This window comes from Schistocerca nitens, chromosome 4 (assembly GCF_023898315.1).
Source record: "Schistocerca nitens isolate TAMUIC-IGC-003100 chromosome 4, iqSchNite1.1, whole genome shotgun sequence".
NCBI classification, from domain to species: Eukaryota; Metazoa; Arthropoda; class Insecta; order Orthoptera; family Acrididae; genus Schistocerca; species Schistocerca nitens.
The window spans coordinates 225,727,126-225,740,370 of NC_064617.1; the positions used below are offsets into that span (position 1 = coordinate 225,727,126).

Genomic DNA, 13,245 nt, shown 5'->3' on the forward strand with positions numbered 1-13,245 from the left:
GGAGCACTACAGCTCCTATCCTATTCAACAGCAAGGTCAAAACAGATTTATTGAGTAAGTGTTTACAAAATCAATTGCAATGACTGCAAGGAACTGTATATTGGCCAGACAAGTAGGGCCATAACAAGTAGCTGATTGGACACGAACGCAGCTGGAGGTTATATGTCAGACGCCACCTTTGCCAAACGTGTGTTGCAAGATGAACACAAATACCAAGTCCACACGGAAGTAGTGCATATATACAACAAATGAAGAAAACTAAGCTTGTTAGAAGCCCTTTAGCTAAGCAGACATTTAGTTCAAAATCGCCAGCTGGTGCTAAAAAATCAATTACAGCTGAATATATCCCCATTTTTAACCTTCACATTCAACAACCAATCGGTCACATATCCTCAAACCGCCACACTGACACATACTGCTGGACAAAATTAATGGAATTACCAACTCCTTACCTTTATTAGACCACAAACTTCAACAATATAACTTATAATACTTTAATATTGTGTATCCTAACCATGTACTGTGTTTAATGTTGCCCGCTGCATAAAAATGTAATTTACGATGTGAAACATGTTTGTCGCAGAACATAAGTTACCAGTGCTCAATTACACAGTTCTCAACCAATGTCACGACCTCGCAAACTATGGCACTACAACCACAGAACGTTTAATACTATAAGATTGTATATTTTAATTTCTATATAGTACTCTCCGCTGCCTTAAAGTTTGGTTTACAGCGTTAAAAAAAAAAAAGATGTATGTTGTAGAACATAAATGAAGAGCGCTCAGTTTAACAATTTCTTAGTCAATGTTAATATCTCAAGAAATTTAGCATTATAACCATTTAACCCGTAATATTGCATTATTTAATTATTTATCGTGCTTAACATTGTCAGTTATGTAAAGCGTAATTTGAACGTTAAGAAACAAGTTTGATGCACAATACTCGTACTCTGTGCAAGTGGGCAGTATCTTTGTTTTTGTGTGGTTGCCTAAGAACCAGAGTCTATTTCTGACTATAGTCAGTTGTTTCCTGAAGATTGCCCAATAAGCCGCAAACTAGTTCGAATTAAACAAAAGTCAGCATAACAACAATAGTGTACTTGTTACTCAACCTTAGATAAAACGGGATGAGGTCGTTGCTTGTGGAGTAAGACATTTTCTGTCGGCGATGTCAATGCGGGAATCAGTGTTTGAATAAAATTGGCTTCGTTTTGTTTTTATATGACCTCCAACAGAGTTTTCATTTTTAATTTCAAAACTGAGACTGTCTGCTGAAGAATCACGGTCAGGTTCCTCCACTCATTCTCTCTTTATGCCCGATTGTGATGGGATTTCACTTTGAGATCTCACAAAGGCAGAATTTTTTTGTATAATTCGATGAGGTGGATACTTACCTCTTGTTTTATTGTCTCGCTCGCAACAGGTAGCTACGTTTACATTACTAGAAACGAGAGAGGCGAGGCTTTCCGACGCGAACACAGAGGCCGAATGGGGTCTGCTTCGGCGCGAAACAGCTTCACGCTACACCTCTTGCGGCAGGGACCACGTTTAACAGTATGCGACACTTGCCTCGCCAAACTGTTGCGTACCGCTGTTTCACGCCGTGTAAAGACACCTTTAGGACTTTGCTTGTTTCACTCTGAAATGAATGCATATAGTTCTTTCTAATTTTTTATTTATTTACAGAAGCGTGGATCAGTTTCCTTGTTTCATCCTTCTGACGTTATTCAGTCAACTCATGGAATATCTTTTTATGGAATGGCGAGAAAAGAGGCGAGAAACGTCTCTAATGTGTACTGTTATTACAGTTATTTGACCGGTGTGAAACCAGACTTCTTAAATGTTTCTCTGATTTGTGTCCTTTGATCATCTGTCAAAGGCTCCAACGGTCGACGGCACGGACCTCCGTACAGCCCAAACATGTCCATTGCTGCTTTCATAGCTGGTACGCCGAACTCACGTGTAACCTGCCAACAGAAATTTAGCATTTTAGTAAGTAAAGTGTCTCATATGAACATTTATAAAGGATAAAGAGGCTGCGTTGTCAGTTGGATACAACCAAAAAAAGAGCAAAATTATTGTTTTCAGCGAACTGTACACGTCAATTTATTTAACGTTTATTTATTCAGTTACTTATCTTCGCCAGATGAGGGCATTCACGCTCTCTCCCGTTTAACCAAATCGCTTGCATTTTACTTGGTAGATACGTAAATATTAGAAATTAAACTGGTAGCGATACATTGACAGTATTTCGTCGTTGAAGAAACAGTGCCACGTGACTGACTGTGTCGATATGCCGCATAAATGCAAAAACTCGCACGGCCACAAAACAGTGTTATCGATTTTAGTGTATGTCCTTGTGCTGGAAACCAGTTTTGGGTCAAGGTTTTAGCTGATAGCGTTTCGTAAAATGATCTTTTCATCAAGAAAGAATTCGTTGCTCACTTGAAAGTAGTGTGTTTGAGAGTCGAGATTTGTCTTTGCGAGTGATTGACAGCTGCCAGCCACTGTAGGTGTTGCTGCATTCCGCAAGAATTTTCTGGCGCTGCAGCCTGCTTACACATAACGGCATCTTCTGCTAACACCCTGTGAGATCTTCTGACGCTCCAGTTACACGGTATTTAATTCTTTTGCAGGTGCGTGAAATGTATAAGTCTTTTTACTTTGTTTGGATTACACAATATTCTTTGAGCTTTATTTTCATCGTATACCAACTGAAACAAATCTGGAAAATCGGAAAGGTCAGTTACACAGCATTATTTCTTCAACGACGATTTGTAAGGAATAATGTACAACTCTGCTATGCCTCTTTTGGAAATATTTATTCAGTCGACAAAGTCACAATTGAAACTTCCTGGCAGATTAAAACTGTGTGCCCGACCGAGACTCGAACTCGGGACCATTGCCTTTCGCGGGCAAGTGCTCTACCATCTGAGCTACCGAAGCACGACTCACGCCCGGTACTCACAGCTTCGCAGGAGAGCTTCTGTAAAGTTTGGAACGTAGGAGACGAGATACTGGCAGAAGTACAGCTGTGAGTACCGGGCGTGAGTCGTGCTTCGGTAGCTCAGATGGTAGAGCACTTGCCCGCGAAAGGCAAAGGTCCCGAGTTCGAGTCTCGGTCGGGCACACAGTTTTAATCTGCCAGGAAGTTTCATATCAGCGCACACTCCGCTGCAGAGTGAAAATCTCATTCTGGAAAGTCACAATTATTCCACAGTATTACCAGCTTCGGTTGACTTGGCAACCATCACGTCGATTAGCGTTCCTAAAGATAATCAACACTCGTAGTGTACATTCCAGTGAAAAACTACCGAGACCGGCAAGAAATTGAAGATGGCGTTATTACTGCGATGACAGCACCTAAGGTTGTTTCTGCTATAATATACCTAGATGAACACGCTATAATTTATTAATGTACTGCCGTTACAGTAATGCGATCTGAAGATGGTAGCTGTGACAACCGAATGTAATTACACAGTGCAATAATTATTGACTTTGCTGGTTGAATTATCGTTTCTACAAAGAAATTGGGATTTACAACGTAAATGTTAACTGAAAGAAAACCACAGTTAAAAGAAAGAAATAAAAAAGGGGAGAAATATTAGAAAACATGGAGGGGAAAGTGAAAATATCTGTATGTTTAATTTATGGTAGCAAATTGTGAAAGATGGCAGTTTGTGATGTACAGCAACTAAATGGGAAGTAAACGCTGAGCTCCCATGATTTCGATAGATAAGTCATGAGTTTATTTACGAAAGTGGAAAAAAATGGAACACTTTTGATGTGCTATAATGCTAGTAATTCCTTTGTAGTATGCTTACGCTCAAATGGGGATGGCACAAACACTTGTGGGATGAGCTAGAATTAAAGTTTCAAAATGCCCGAGGGTGTTGAGCAACCAGCTGACATAAGGAAATTGCGCTTGGGCACATGTAGGTGGAGTTGTTACCAGTGAGGGGCTATGGAGATAATATTGCCTTTGACCTGTTATGCTGACAACCGTACTTCTCCGGATCACGCTCCGTCTGCCGTCACCGACAGCCATAACGACAATGTAATCATGAAGATGGTCTGAGGAAAGGGCCAAAACCGGTTGCCAACAAATAAAAAATCTGAAAACGCGATCGAATCTGTTTTTATTGATTTTTGAAGTCTTTATTTTGTAGGAAGGTTTCATGAGACGCCAAAGAGCTGTGAGTATTAGCACAGTAATTTAGGGCTGTCTGAATTGGTGAAAACAGCGAGCCTTGCACACGAAGTAGCAATACGTCTCACTGTTTGCAACATTTTACCCAGAATCAAACCGTAGTCCTCTGATATGGAGACGAGGGGAAGGTTTAAGGCAGACGTTTTCGCGACGGTGTCGAAAGAGGAATTCTTGACAATGACTATCGCACACAAAATGTTCCCTTCCACGGTTCTCCTCTTCCACATCTTTATAGACTCTATGATGAACTAAGTGTAATACTCGGAGAAAGAAGTAGGCCAGGCACGTTAATATTAGAAAAAATTCATCCTTGCAGACTGGGAAGAGGAAATGTTATTGTCTTGTTAGCTAACTGCAGGACAGTCCGTGGTAAGGGACCAAAATTTGTCTTGCTTATTGAAAGGAAAATGTCCATGTACAGTCCATATACAGTTTAAGAAAACAAAAAGACGATGAACCACAAAGGGTTATCAGATTGGGACGGTAATCGGTAGATATGATGTACATGTACAAACAAATAAAAGATTACAGTTTCAGAAAAATTGAATGATTTATTCAGAGAGAGAACTTCACAAATTGAGCAAGTCAATAACGCGTTAGTCCACCTCTGGCCCTTAAGCATGGAGCTATTCTGCTTGGTATTGATTGACAGAGTTGTTGGTTGTCTTTGTGAGGGATACCGTGCCAAATTAAGTCCAACTGGCACGTTAGATCGTTAAAATCCCGAGCTGGTTGCAGGACCCCGCCCATGATTCTCTAAACATTTTCAACTGGGGAAAGATACGGCGACATTGCTGACTAAGTTAGGGTTTGGCAAGCACAAAGGCAAGCACTAGAAACTCTCGCCGTGTACAGGATGGCATCATCTTGATGAAATGTAAGCCCAGGATGGCTTGCCATTAAGAGCAACAAAACAGGGATTAGAATATTGGCGACGTACCGCTGTGGTGTAAGGCTGCCGCGGCTGGCAATCTAAGGAGTCCTGCTAAGAAAAGAAAAGGCACCCCGGACCATCACTCCTGGCTGTTGTGCCATGTTGTTGTTGTTGTGGTCTTCAGTCCTGAGACTGGTTTGATGCAGCTCTCCATGCTGTTCTATCCTGTGCAAGCTTCTTCATCTCCCAGTACCTACTGCAACCTACATCCTTCTGAATCTGCTTCGTGTATTCATCTCTTGGTCTCCCTCTACGATTTTTACCCTCCACGCTGCCCTCCAATGCTAAATCTGTGATCCCTTGATGCCTCAAAACATGTCCTACCAACCGATCCCTTCTTCTAGTCAAGTTGTGCCACAAACTTCTCTTCTCCCCAATCCTATTCAATACCTCCTCATTAGTTACGTGATCTACCCACCTTATCTTCAGCATTCTTCTGTAGCACCACATTTCGAAAGCTTCTATTCTCTTCTTGTCCAAACTAGTTATCGTCCATGTTTCACTTCCATACATGGCTACACTCCATACATATACTTTCAGAAACGACTTCCTGACACTTAAATCTATACTCGACGTTAACAAATTTCTCTTCTTCAGAAACGATTTTCTTGCCATTGCCAGTCTACTTTTTATATCCTCTCTACTTCGACCATCGTCATTTATTTTACTCCCTAAATAGCAAAACTCCTTTACTACTTTAAGTGTCTCATTTCCTAATCTAATTCCCTCAGCATCACCCGATTTAATTTGACTTCATTCCATTATCCTCGTTTTGCTTTTGTTGATGTTCATCTTATATCCTCCTTTCAAGACACTGTCCATTCCGTTCAACTGCTCTTCCAAGTCCTTTGCTGTCTCTGACAGAATTACAATGTCATCAGCGAACCTCAAAGTTTTTACCTCTTCTCCATGAATTTTAATACCTACTCCGAATTTTTCTTTTGTTTCCTTTACTGCTTGCTCAAAATACAGATTGAATAACATCGGGGAGAGGCTACAACCCTGTCTCACTCCTTTCCCAACCACTGCTTCCCTTTCATGCCCCTCGACTCTTATAACTGCCATCTGGTTTCTGTACAAATTGAAAATAGCCTTTCGCTCCCTGTATTTTACCCCTGCCACCTTCAGAATTTGAAAGAGAGTATTCCAGTTAACATTGTCAAAAGCTTTCTCTAAGTCTACAAATGCTAGAAACGTAGGTTTGCCTTTTCTTAATCTTTCTTCTAAGATAAGTCGTAGGGTTAGTAGTGCCTCACGTGTTCCAACATTTCTACGGAATCCAAACTGATTTTCCCCGAGGTCCGCTTCTACCAGTTTTTCCATTCGTCTGTAAAGAATTCGCGTTAGTATTTTGCAGCTGTGACTTATTAAACTGATAGTTCGGTAATTTTCACATCTGTCAACACCTGCTTTCTTTGGGATTGGAATTATTATATTCTTCTTGAAGTCTGAGGGTATTTCGCCAGTCTCATACATCTTGCCCACCAGATGGTAGAGTTTTGTCAGGACTGGCTCTCCCAAGGCCATCAGTAGTTCTAATGGAATGTTGTCTACTCCCGGGGCCTTGTTTCGACTCAGGTCTTTCAGTGCTCTGTCAAACTCTTCACGCAGTATCTTATCTCCCATTTCGTCTTCATCTGCATCCTCTTCCATTTCCATAATATTGTCCTCAAGCACATCGCCCTTGTATAAACCCTCTATATACTCCTTCCACCTTTCTGCTTTCCCTTCTTTGCTTAGAACTGGGTTTCCATCTGAGCTCTTGGTGTTGTGCCATATGGCGTGCAAATATCCCACCGCTGTCCGGGGGTCTCCAGACACGTCTTAGCTGGTCATCGGGGCGCAATGCGAAGCGGGTCTCATCACTGAAGACAATTCTACTCCAGTCAGTGACATTCCAGGCTGGATAACGGCTTTTCTAAGGGCCACAGGTGGACCAACGCGCTATTGACTCGCTCAATTTGTGAAGCTGTTTCTCTTGAATAAATCATCCAATTTCTCTGCAATGAGAATCATTTGTTTGTCTGTGCATGTACACCGCATCTACCGATTTCCGTCTAATTCGGATAATTCCTTCATGGTGTGCAGTTTTTTTTTCTTGTTTTAGAATGTATATCACAACGATAGACTATACGTGTATAGTGATGCAGTAGTTATTTCTGTAAAGAAACGACATTATCTAACGAGATTATTACAGAGTCTTATTGTGAAGTTATCTGGATGAAAGTAAGCATCAAAGATGATAGCTATATGCTTCTGTAGACCACCTACCTCAGGAGCTATACCATTACAATGCTTCAGAGAAAACTTGGAGAATATTGAGGGAACTTTTTTTAGATAATTCTACTGTAATTCATTTATTGTGACAGCTATAGAGCGGATTAGCAATGCGATTAAATCTGGTGCCTGGGACAGCGATTCGTGTGAGATTGCTAGAATGTTATTCTCTGAAAATTACTTCAGTCGTTGAGAGAACTGAATAGATGTAGAATCTGAGCAGACAGAAAGTTTTGGAAACAGTCAGTGTAGATGATGGAATCATTTACCGTAAGGCTTTAACGATCAATGACTGTAGTTGTTAAGTGGAATGATAATAAATATAAAATATTTTTGATCAGTAATTGCGACAGGAATCATATTGTAGATATTTTGAAGATCCAGCATCAATTATCTCTTGGGACGCAGACAAGAAGTGATGATCGTTTGGCATTGATGGCCGTGAGTCCTCAATTGGGGGAGTTCGGCCGCCGAGTTGCAAGTCTCTTCAGTTGACGCCACATTGGGTGACTTGTGCGTCAATGGTGATGGAACAATCGTGAGGGCAACACAACACTCAGTCCTCGAGGGGAGAAAATCTCAGACCAGACGGGAATAGAACCCCAGCCCTATGCACGGGATTCGGACGCGCTGACCTCTTAGCTAAGTGAGCAGAGGTAGACACGACGTGTCAATGGATAACATCCGAGCAAGGTTTTCCAGGAAGGTAAATATGCGCCGTGGTCTAAGCTGTTACAACAAGTAAGGAAGAAAGATTGAGTTTCACGTCCCATCAATATCGATGTCATTAGAGAGGGAGCACAAGCTCGGATTCTGTCAAGGATGGGGAAGAAATCGGCCATGCCCTTTCAAAGGAACCTTCCCGGCATTTGCCTGGAGCGATTTAGGGAAATCACGGAAAACCTAAATCTCGATGGCCAGAATCGTCGTTCTCCCGAATGCGAGTCCAGTTTGTTAACCACTGCGCCACTTCGCTCGGTGTGTCTGTTGTCCTTCTGTAGTCTCTGCAATAGTCATACTATGCATTGGTTGTAGAATATGGGTCATGTGGTAAGAACATATTACCGTCGCAGATAAATGTGATGGATAGTGAGAGCATCCGAGATGACGCATAGCCCTATCACAGAAATGAAAACAAAAAATAAACCGGTATGAACTATGTTACAACAAATGTATTCAAGAGTCAAAACTTGCAAGACGGAACGCAAGAGTCATAGCATGTAGTAATTGTGTAGAACAAAGAGGAGATACGTACATCTGGAGGTCTCTTCCTTACACCTCGTTGTTGCAAACGGACGTTATACCACGACACAAACACAAATTTGAATACAGTGAACAGACACCTGGATTACAGGAAGGACAGTCCATAATTTTGTGGAAAAAATGGCGCACGAGAGAGATTTGAACACAGACCTCCACTTTCGCAGTCCAACAGCGTGACCACATAACGATGACACCGGGAGTATTCAAGTTCACTCGATGATGCACATCTTGAGCTTGGACCGTTCACTGTTTCGATTTTGCTTCTTTTTTCACAGTTCAGTACATCTTCTCCCTGTTTTCATGCTTGATCTGCATTTAGTTTTTGACGGGCTATCCAATGGACCATCCTACCACTAAATCTGAGGCTGGTGCAGTGGGGAGTTTCTCCTGAAAACATCCACAGCCGGAGGACTTGTCCGACTTAGCGATGTAAGTGGGGTGCTTCTGTGTTGGCTTTGCATTGGATCTCTGACTGCGCTTTCTTTGTAAGAGACTCGGTGGCTGGTTGGACTCGTTGTTGGAAGTTAATCGCCAGTACTGTTGGGCAGTTGGAAGTTAGTCGCCAGCAGTGATGGAAGTACTGTTGGGCAGTTGGAGGTGAACAGCCAGCAGTGTTGGATGTTAGATGTGAGAAGTTAGCATTGATGGAGGGTAGAGGTCTGAAGTGTTAGCGTAGGCTGACTATCTGTACATGTTCGACTTGGAGATTGAATATTATTCATGATTATGTACCTTTGTACTAGGTGTCAATGTAGATTTATATTCGTGTCTGAATTGGATGTCACATTATTAAGGTACAAAAAAAAAAAATACATTATTTGGTTTGCAACAAAATCTTTCCTTTGCTAACCACATGCCTATTAGTAGTTGGTGGCTTTAGTCGTTAGAATCTTTTATTTAGCTGGCAGTATTGACGATCACTGTATTGCAATTGTTCGCGTAATGAAGATTTTTGTGAGGTAAGTGCTTAATGAGATCTATAGGTTATTGTTAGGATTTATTTTTACTCAGGGCCATTCTTTTGAATTATTTATTTCAAGTCAGGTTATCTTTTTTTTGAGCAGTCAGATTGCGTTGTGCTGGAATATTGTGGTTCTCAGCCATTCTGCAATTTAAGTACAGCCACACACATTTAAATAAAGAAGTTTCAGCGAAAATAAATTCTGTACGCAAACCTTTCCCTTGAGTCAGTTTATCTATTAGCGAAAACCGTTTCAAAAGCCGTACAGTAGTTCCTGAGATTAGCTTTGCCATACAAACAGAGAAAAGCGGCGGAGGGCTTTAATTTGTAATGCACGGTCCAGTCACATTATGTTACCACCGAAAACAATGTACAATAACCACTCATAGTCGGCGGGTGGCACCGATAACAGTGGAGGGTATATAAAGCGTGTCGGGGCGACGCAAAAAACAGTGAAGTCGTTGCCGAAAGGAGCGATTTATCTGACACTCAGAAGGGGATGATTTTTGTGTAGCAGCATTTCTGAAACGTCTAAGTTTGCAAACTGTCCACGTGCCGTCGAGGATAAAGTATACCGTGCGGGAAAAATGGCTCCATCCAAAACCGGCGCTGAGGTAGCTGTGGTGTACTATTGGCCATAGGTGGCAGGGATCAACAATGGCTGCGGACACGTGTCGGGGCGAATAGACGTGTGACTGATGAGTAACTGACCGCCCAACCGACGAAAGGGATACCAACGGTGTCTGCTCAACGACCGTTCAGCGAACGTTACTGCATGTGGTCCTCTACAGCAGGCGCCTAGTTCTTGCACCCATGCTGACTGCGTTCGTTGGCTCGGAAAGCTGGACGGTGATAGGTGGCCTTTTCATATGAATCACGTTTTATGCTCCATCGGAAAGATGGCTGTTGGGTTGTAGGGTGCGAGATGTGTGAAAGCAAACACTGTACAAAAAAGAGGGAGCGTTGTGGTCTGGGGAATGTTTCTGTGGCATTTCGTGGTTGATCTCGTCATTCTCAGAGGCGAAATTGATCAACACAAGTATGCGTCTATTCTTAGGGACCATGTCCATCTCTGCATGCAGTTTGTTTTTTCTCATTGCTGTTGCATCTATCTGCAGAACAGTGCATTGTGTCAGACAGCCCCCAGTGTACGTTTGTGATTGGAAGAGCCCAAGGATAAGGATGAGTTTATCGTACTCCCCTGGTCACCAAATTACCCGGATTTAAACCGAGTCGAGAATCTGTGGTACCACGTCGATCGGGCTGTACACGACATAGATCCTTAACAGAGAAACGTAGTGCAGCTGGCCCCGGCAATAGAATCGGCATGGATCCACACCCCTGTCGATACCTTCTCGAACCTCGTTAGCACTCTTCCTGCACGTCTCACAGTGGTCAGCGATGCGAAAGGCCGTTGTTCAGGCTTTTGTCAGTTGGTCACATTAATGTGACTGGACAGCGTGTGTACAGATATCGCTGAGGTCTATATGTTTTAGAATTAACAAACATGTGTTTTGCTTAAATATCACAACCATCCTAGAGAACGAAAATCTCATAAAGGAATCAACGTGTTACTGCAAACAAATATCTTGTGAATCTTAGCTCGCTGTGGTTGTCCTTCAGAGCCACAGCGCCGTAGACAACGATGCCCAGGGTCACGTCAGGTTCCTTGACTTCCGGAAAGTGTTTAATATAGTACCGCGCTGTAGATTAATGAAAATAAGAGTGACATCTCGTTGAATCGGGTGTACTGCCGGTGGTCTGCGTTTATCTAACACAGTATTTCGACGCCGTACCTCGGCGTCTTCATCAGATGCTTCCTGTGACTGAACGACAGGCTGACCGTGTCCTGTATTTGTCTGCACGGTGTCTGGCGTTCCATACGCCGTCCGTTCCAGCTGCGAACGTGTTGGTTGGTCGGCAGATGTTCCGTCTTCCGTCCGCGCCCGCTTCCGCTGTTTTCCCCGTCCGTACCCTACCACGTGCGCGCCCGTCAGGCGCAACCAACAACAAACGCAGCCTGTCGACAGTGCTAGGAACGCGGCTGCCGGGCGCGAACCTAGTAGGGCATGCAATGAAACGGCCACCACCGGGGAAAACAGCGGAAGCGGGCGCGGACGGAAGACGGAACATCTGGCGACCAACCGACACGGTCGCAGCGGGAGCGGACGGCATAGGGAACGCCAGACACCGTCCTTACACAAACACGGGACACGGTTAGCCTGTCGTTCAGTCACTCGAGTGAGCGATGCCGTGCGAGTAGGACCACGCTACTCAGGCGCAGGGTGTGGCGGACCGCTGCCCGGCGGGACGGGCTCGGGCGACCGAGTCAGCCCCGCCGGCGGCCCCGTCCGGCCCCCCTCGTACAACGACGCGGCAAACGTCGACGGACAACGGCCTGGATTCTTCCTCTGCGGATACTTGCCCACTTACAGCGGTGCAAGTACACAAAATCCTGAAGCGTACGCAGACGCAACAGGACTACCCGCAGCGCGCTGCTGATGAACGAGCTGATCGCAAGTTCCAGCGGTACCTCCTGTCCATAGGATGCGTGGCCAGAGAAATGGTGAGAGTACCGCAGGGAGCCCCGCCAGGCGTGTTGACAGAAGACGACAGTGCCCTGCCAGGGGCGGCCCCGACGGGTGTTGCGCCACCAGTCACAGTTACGCAAGAAACTGTTGCACCTCTGGTTGCCCCATCGGTCTCTCCCGATCGAGAGGCAATTGAACCACCGGACACTGTCCCGCCAGGCGTGACAAAAGAAGATGTCACTGCTCTGCCGGTTGACGCCGACAACAACAGGATGGAGGACATAGTAGAGGCCAACCTTGGCGATCTGCTGGAGGCAGAAACCATCGATACCTCTCAGCCCTCTAGAAAGAAGCCTGCAGCCACAGAGGAGGACGACTCCTCCACATTTTGTCAGTCTGTTTGCAGGAGGAGCCAGAGGAAGAAGATGGCAGACGACCCTGCCCCACTGAGGCAGACCAGCTGCCTGACGATGGGTTTACCGTCCCGAAGTGGCGGCACACTGCTCAGGCCAAGCGGCTCGAAACAGTGCAGCCGCTTCCGACGACGAACTCATTCATCGACGTCGACGAGCCAGAGGCCATGGAGGCCACTGAGCCACCTAAGAGGCGGGCACACGCCCAACCACCGATAACTGTCTCATGGAAGGACACTTATATGTACTTCCTTGATAAATTTCAGACAGTTGCGTCCACTGCCAAGGTAAAATGTGTCGGGGAGACCTATACCGGGTTTCGACCGGCACCGTGGATGACTACCGAGCAGCCATTAAGATCATTGAGAACGACAAGCTACACTGCTTTACACATAATGTGGAGCCCGTGAAGCAGTTGAAGGTGGTCTTCCGCCACCTACCGCTGCGGATGGAGACTTTGGACCTCAAAGACGAACTGGCGGGACTGGGCTACATGGCCAGCTCCGTGACCATCATGAAGTCGCCCAGGACGAGGCGAGATATGCCTCTTTTCCTAGTTGTCCTCCCGCACAACTTCGAAAAAAGGAAAATCTTCCAGTTGCAGATGGTGGCCCGGATTGGGGTGGAAGTGCAGCCGCTCAAGGCCAAGGGGAG

At 44.6% G+C, this 13,245-nt stretch overlaps 1 protein-coding gene across 1 annotated transcript in view; it reads right to left on the reverse strand.

Moving 5' to 3' along the window:
• Nucleotides 1-1,660: 1,660 nt before the first annotated feature.
• Nucleotides 1,661-13,245, reverse strand: part of LOC126251797 (4-hydroxy-2-oxoglutarate aldolase, mitochondrial-like) — a 97,561-nt gene continuing 85,976 nt past the window's right edge. The window contains exon 7 of the mRNA XM_049952432.1: nucleotides 1,661-1,969. Coding sequence (XP_049808389.1) covers nucleotides 1,811-1,969 — 159 coding nt within the window. The 3' untranslated portion in view covers nucleotides 1,661-1,810. The remainder of the gene's footprint in view (nucleotides 1,970-13,245) is intronic.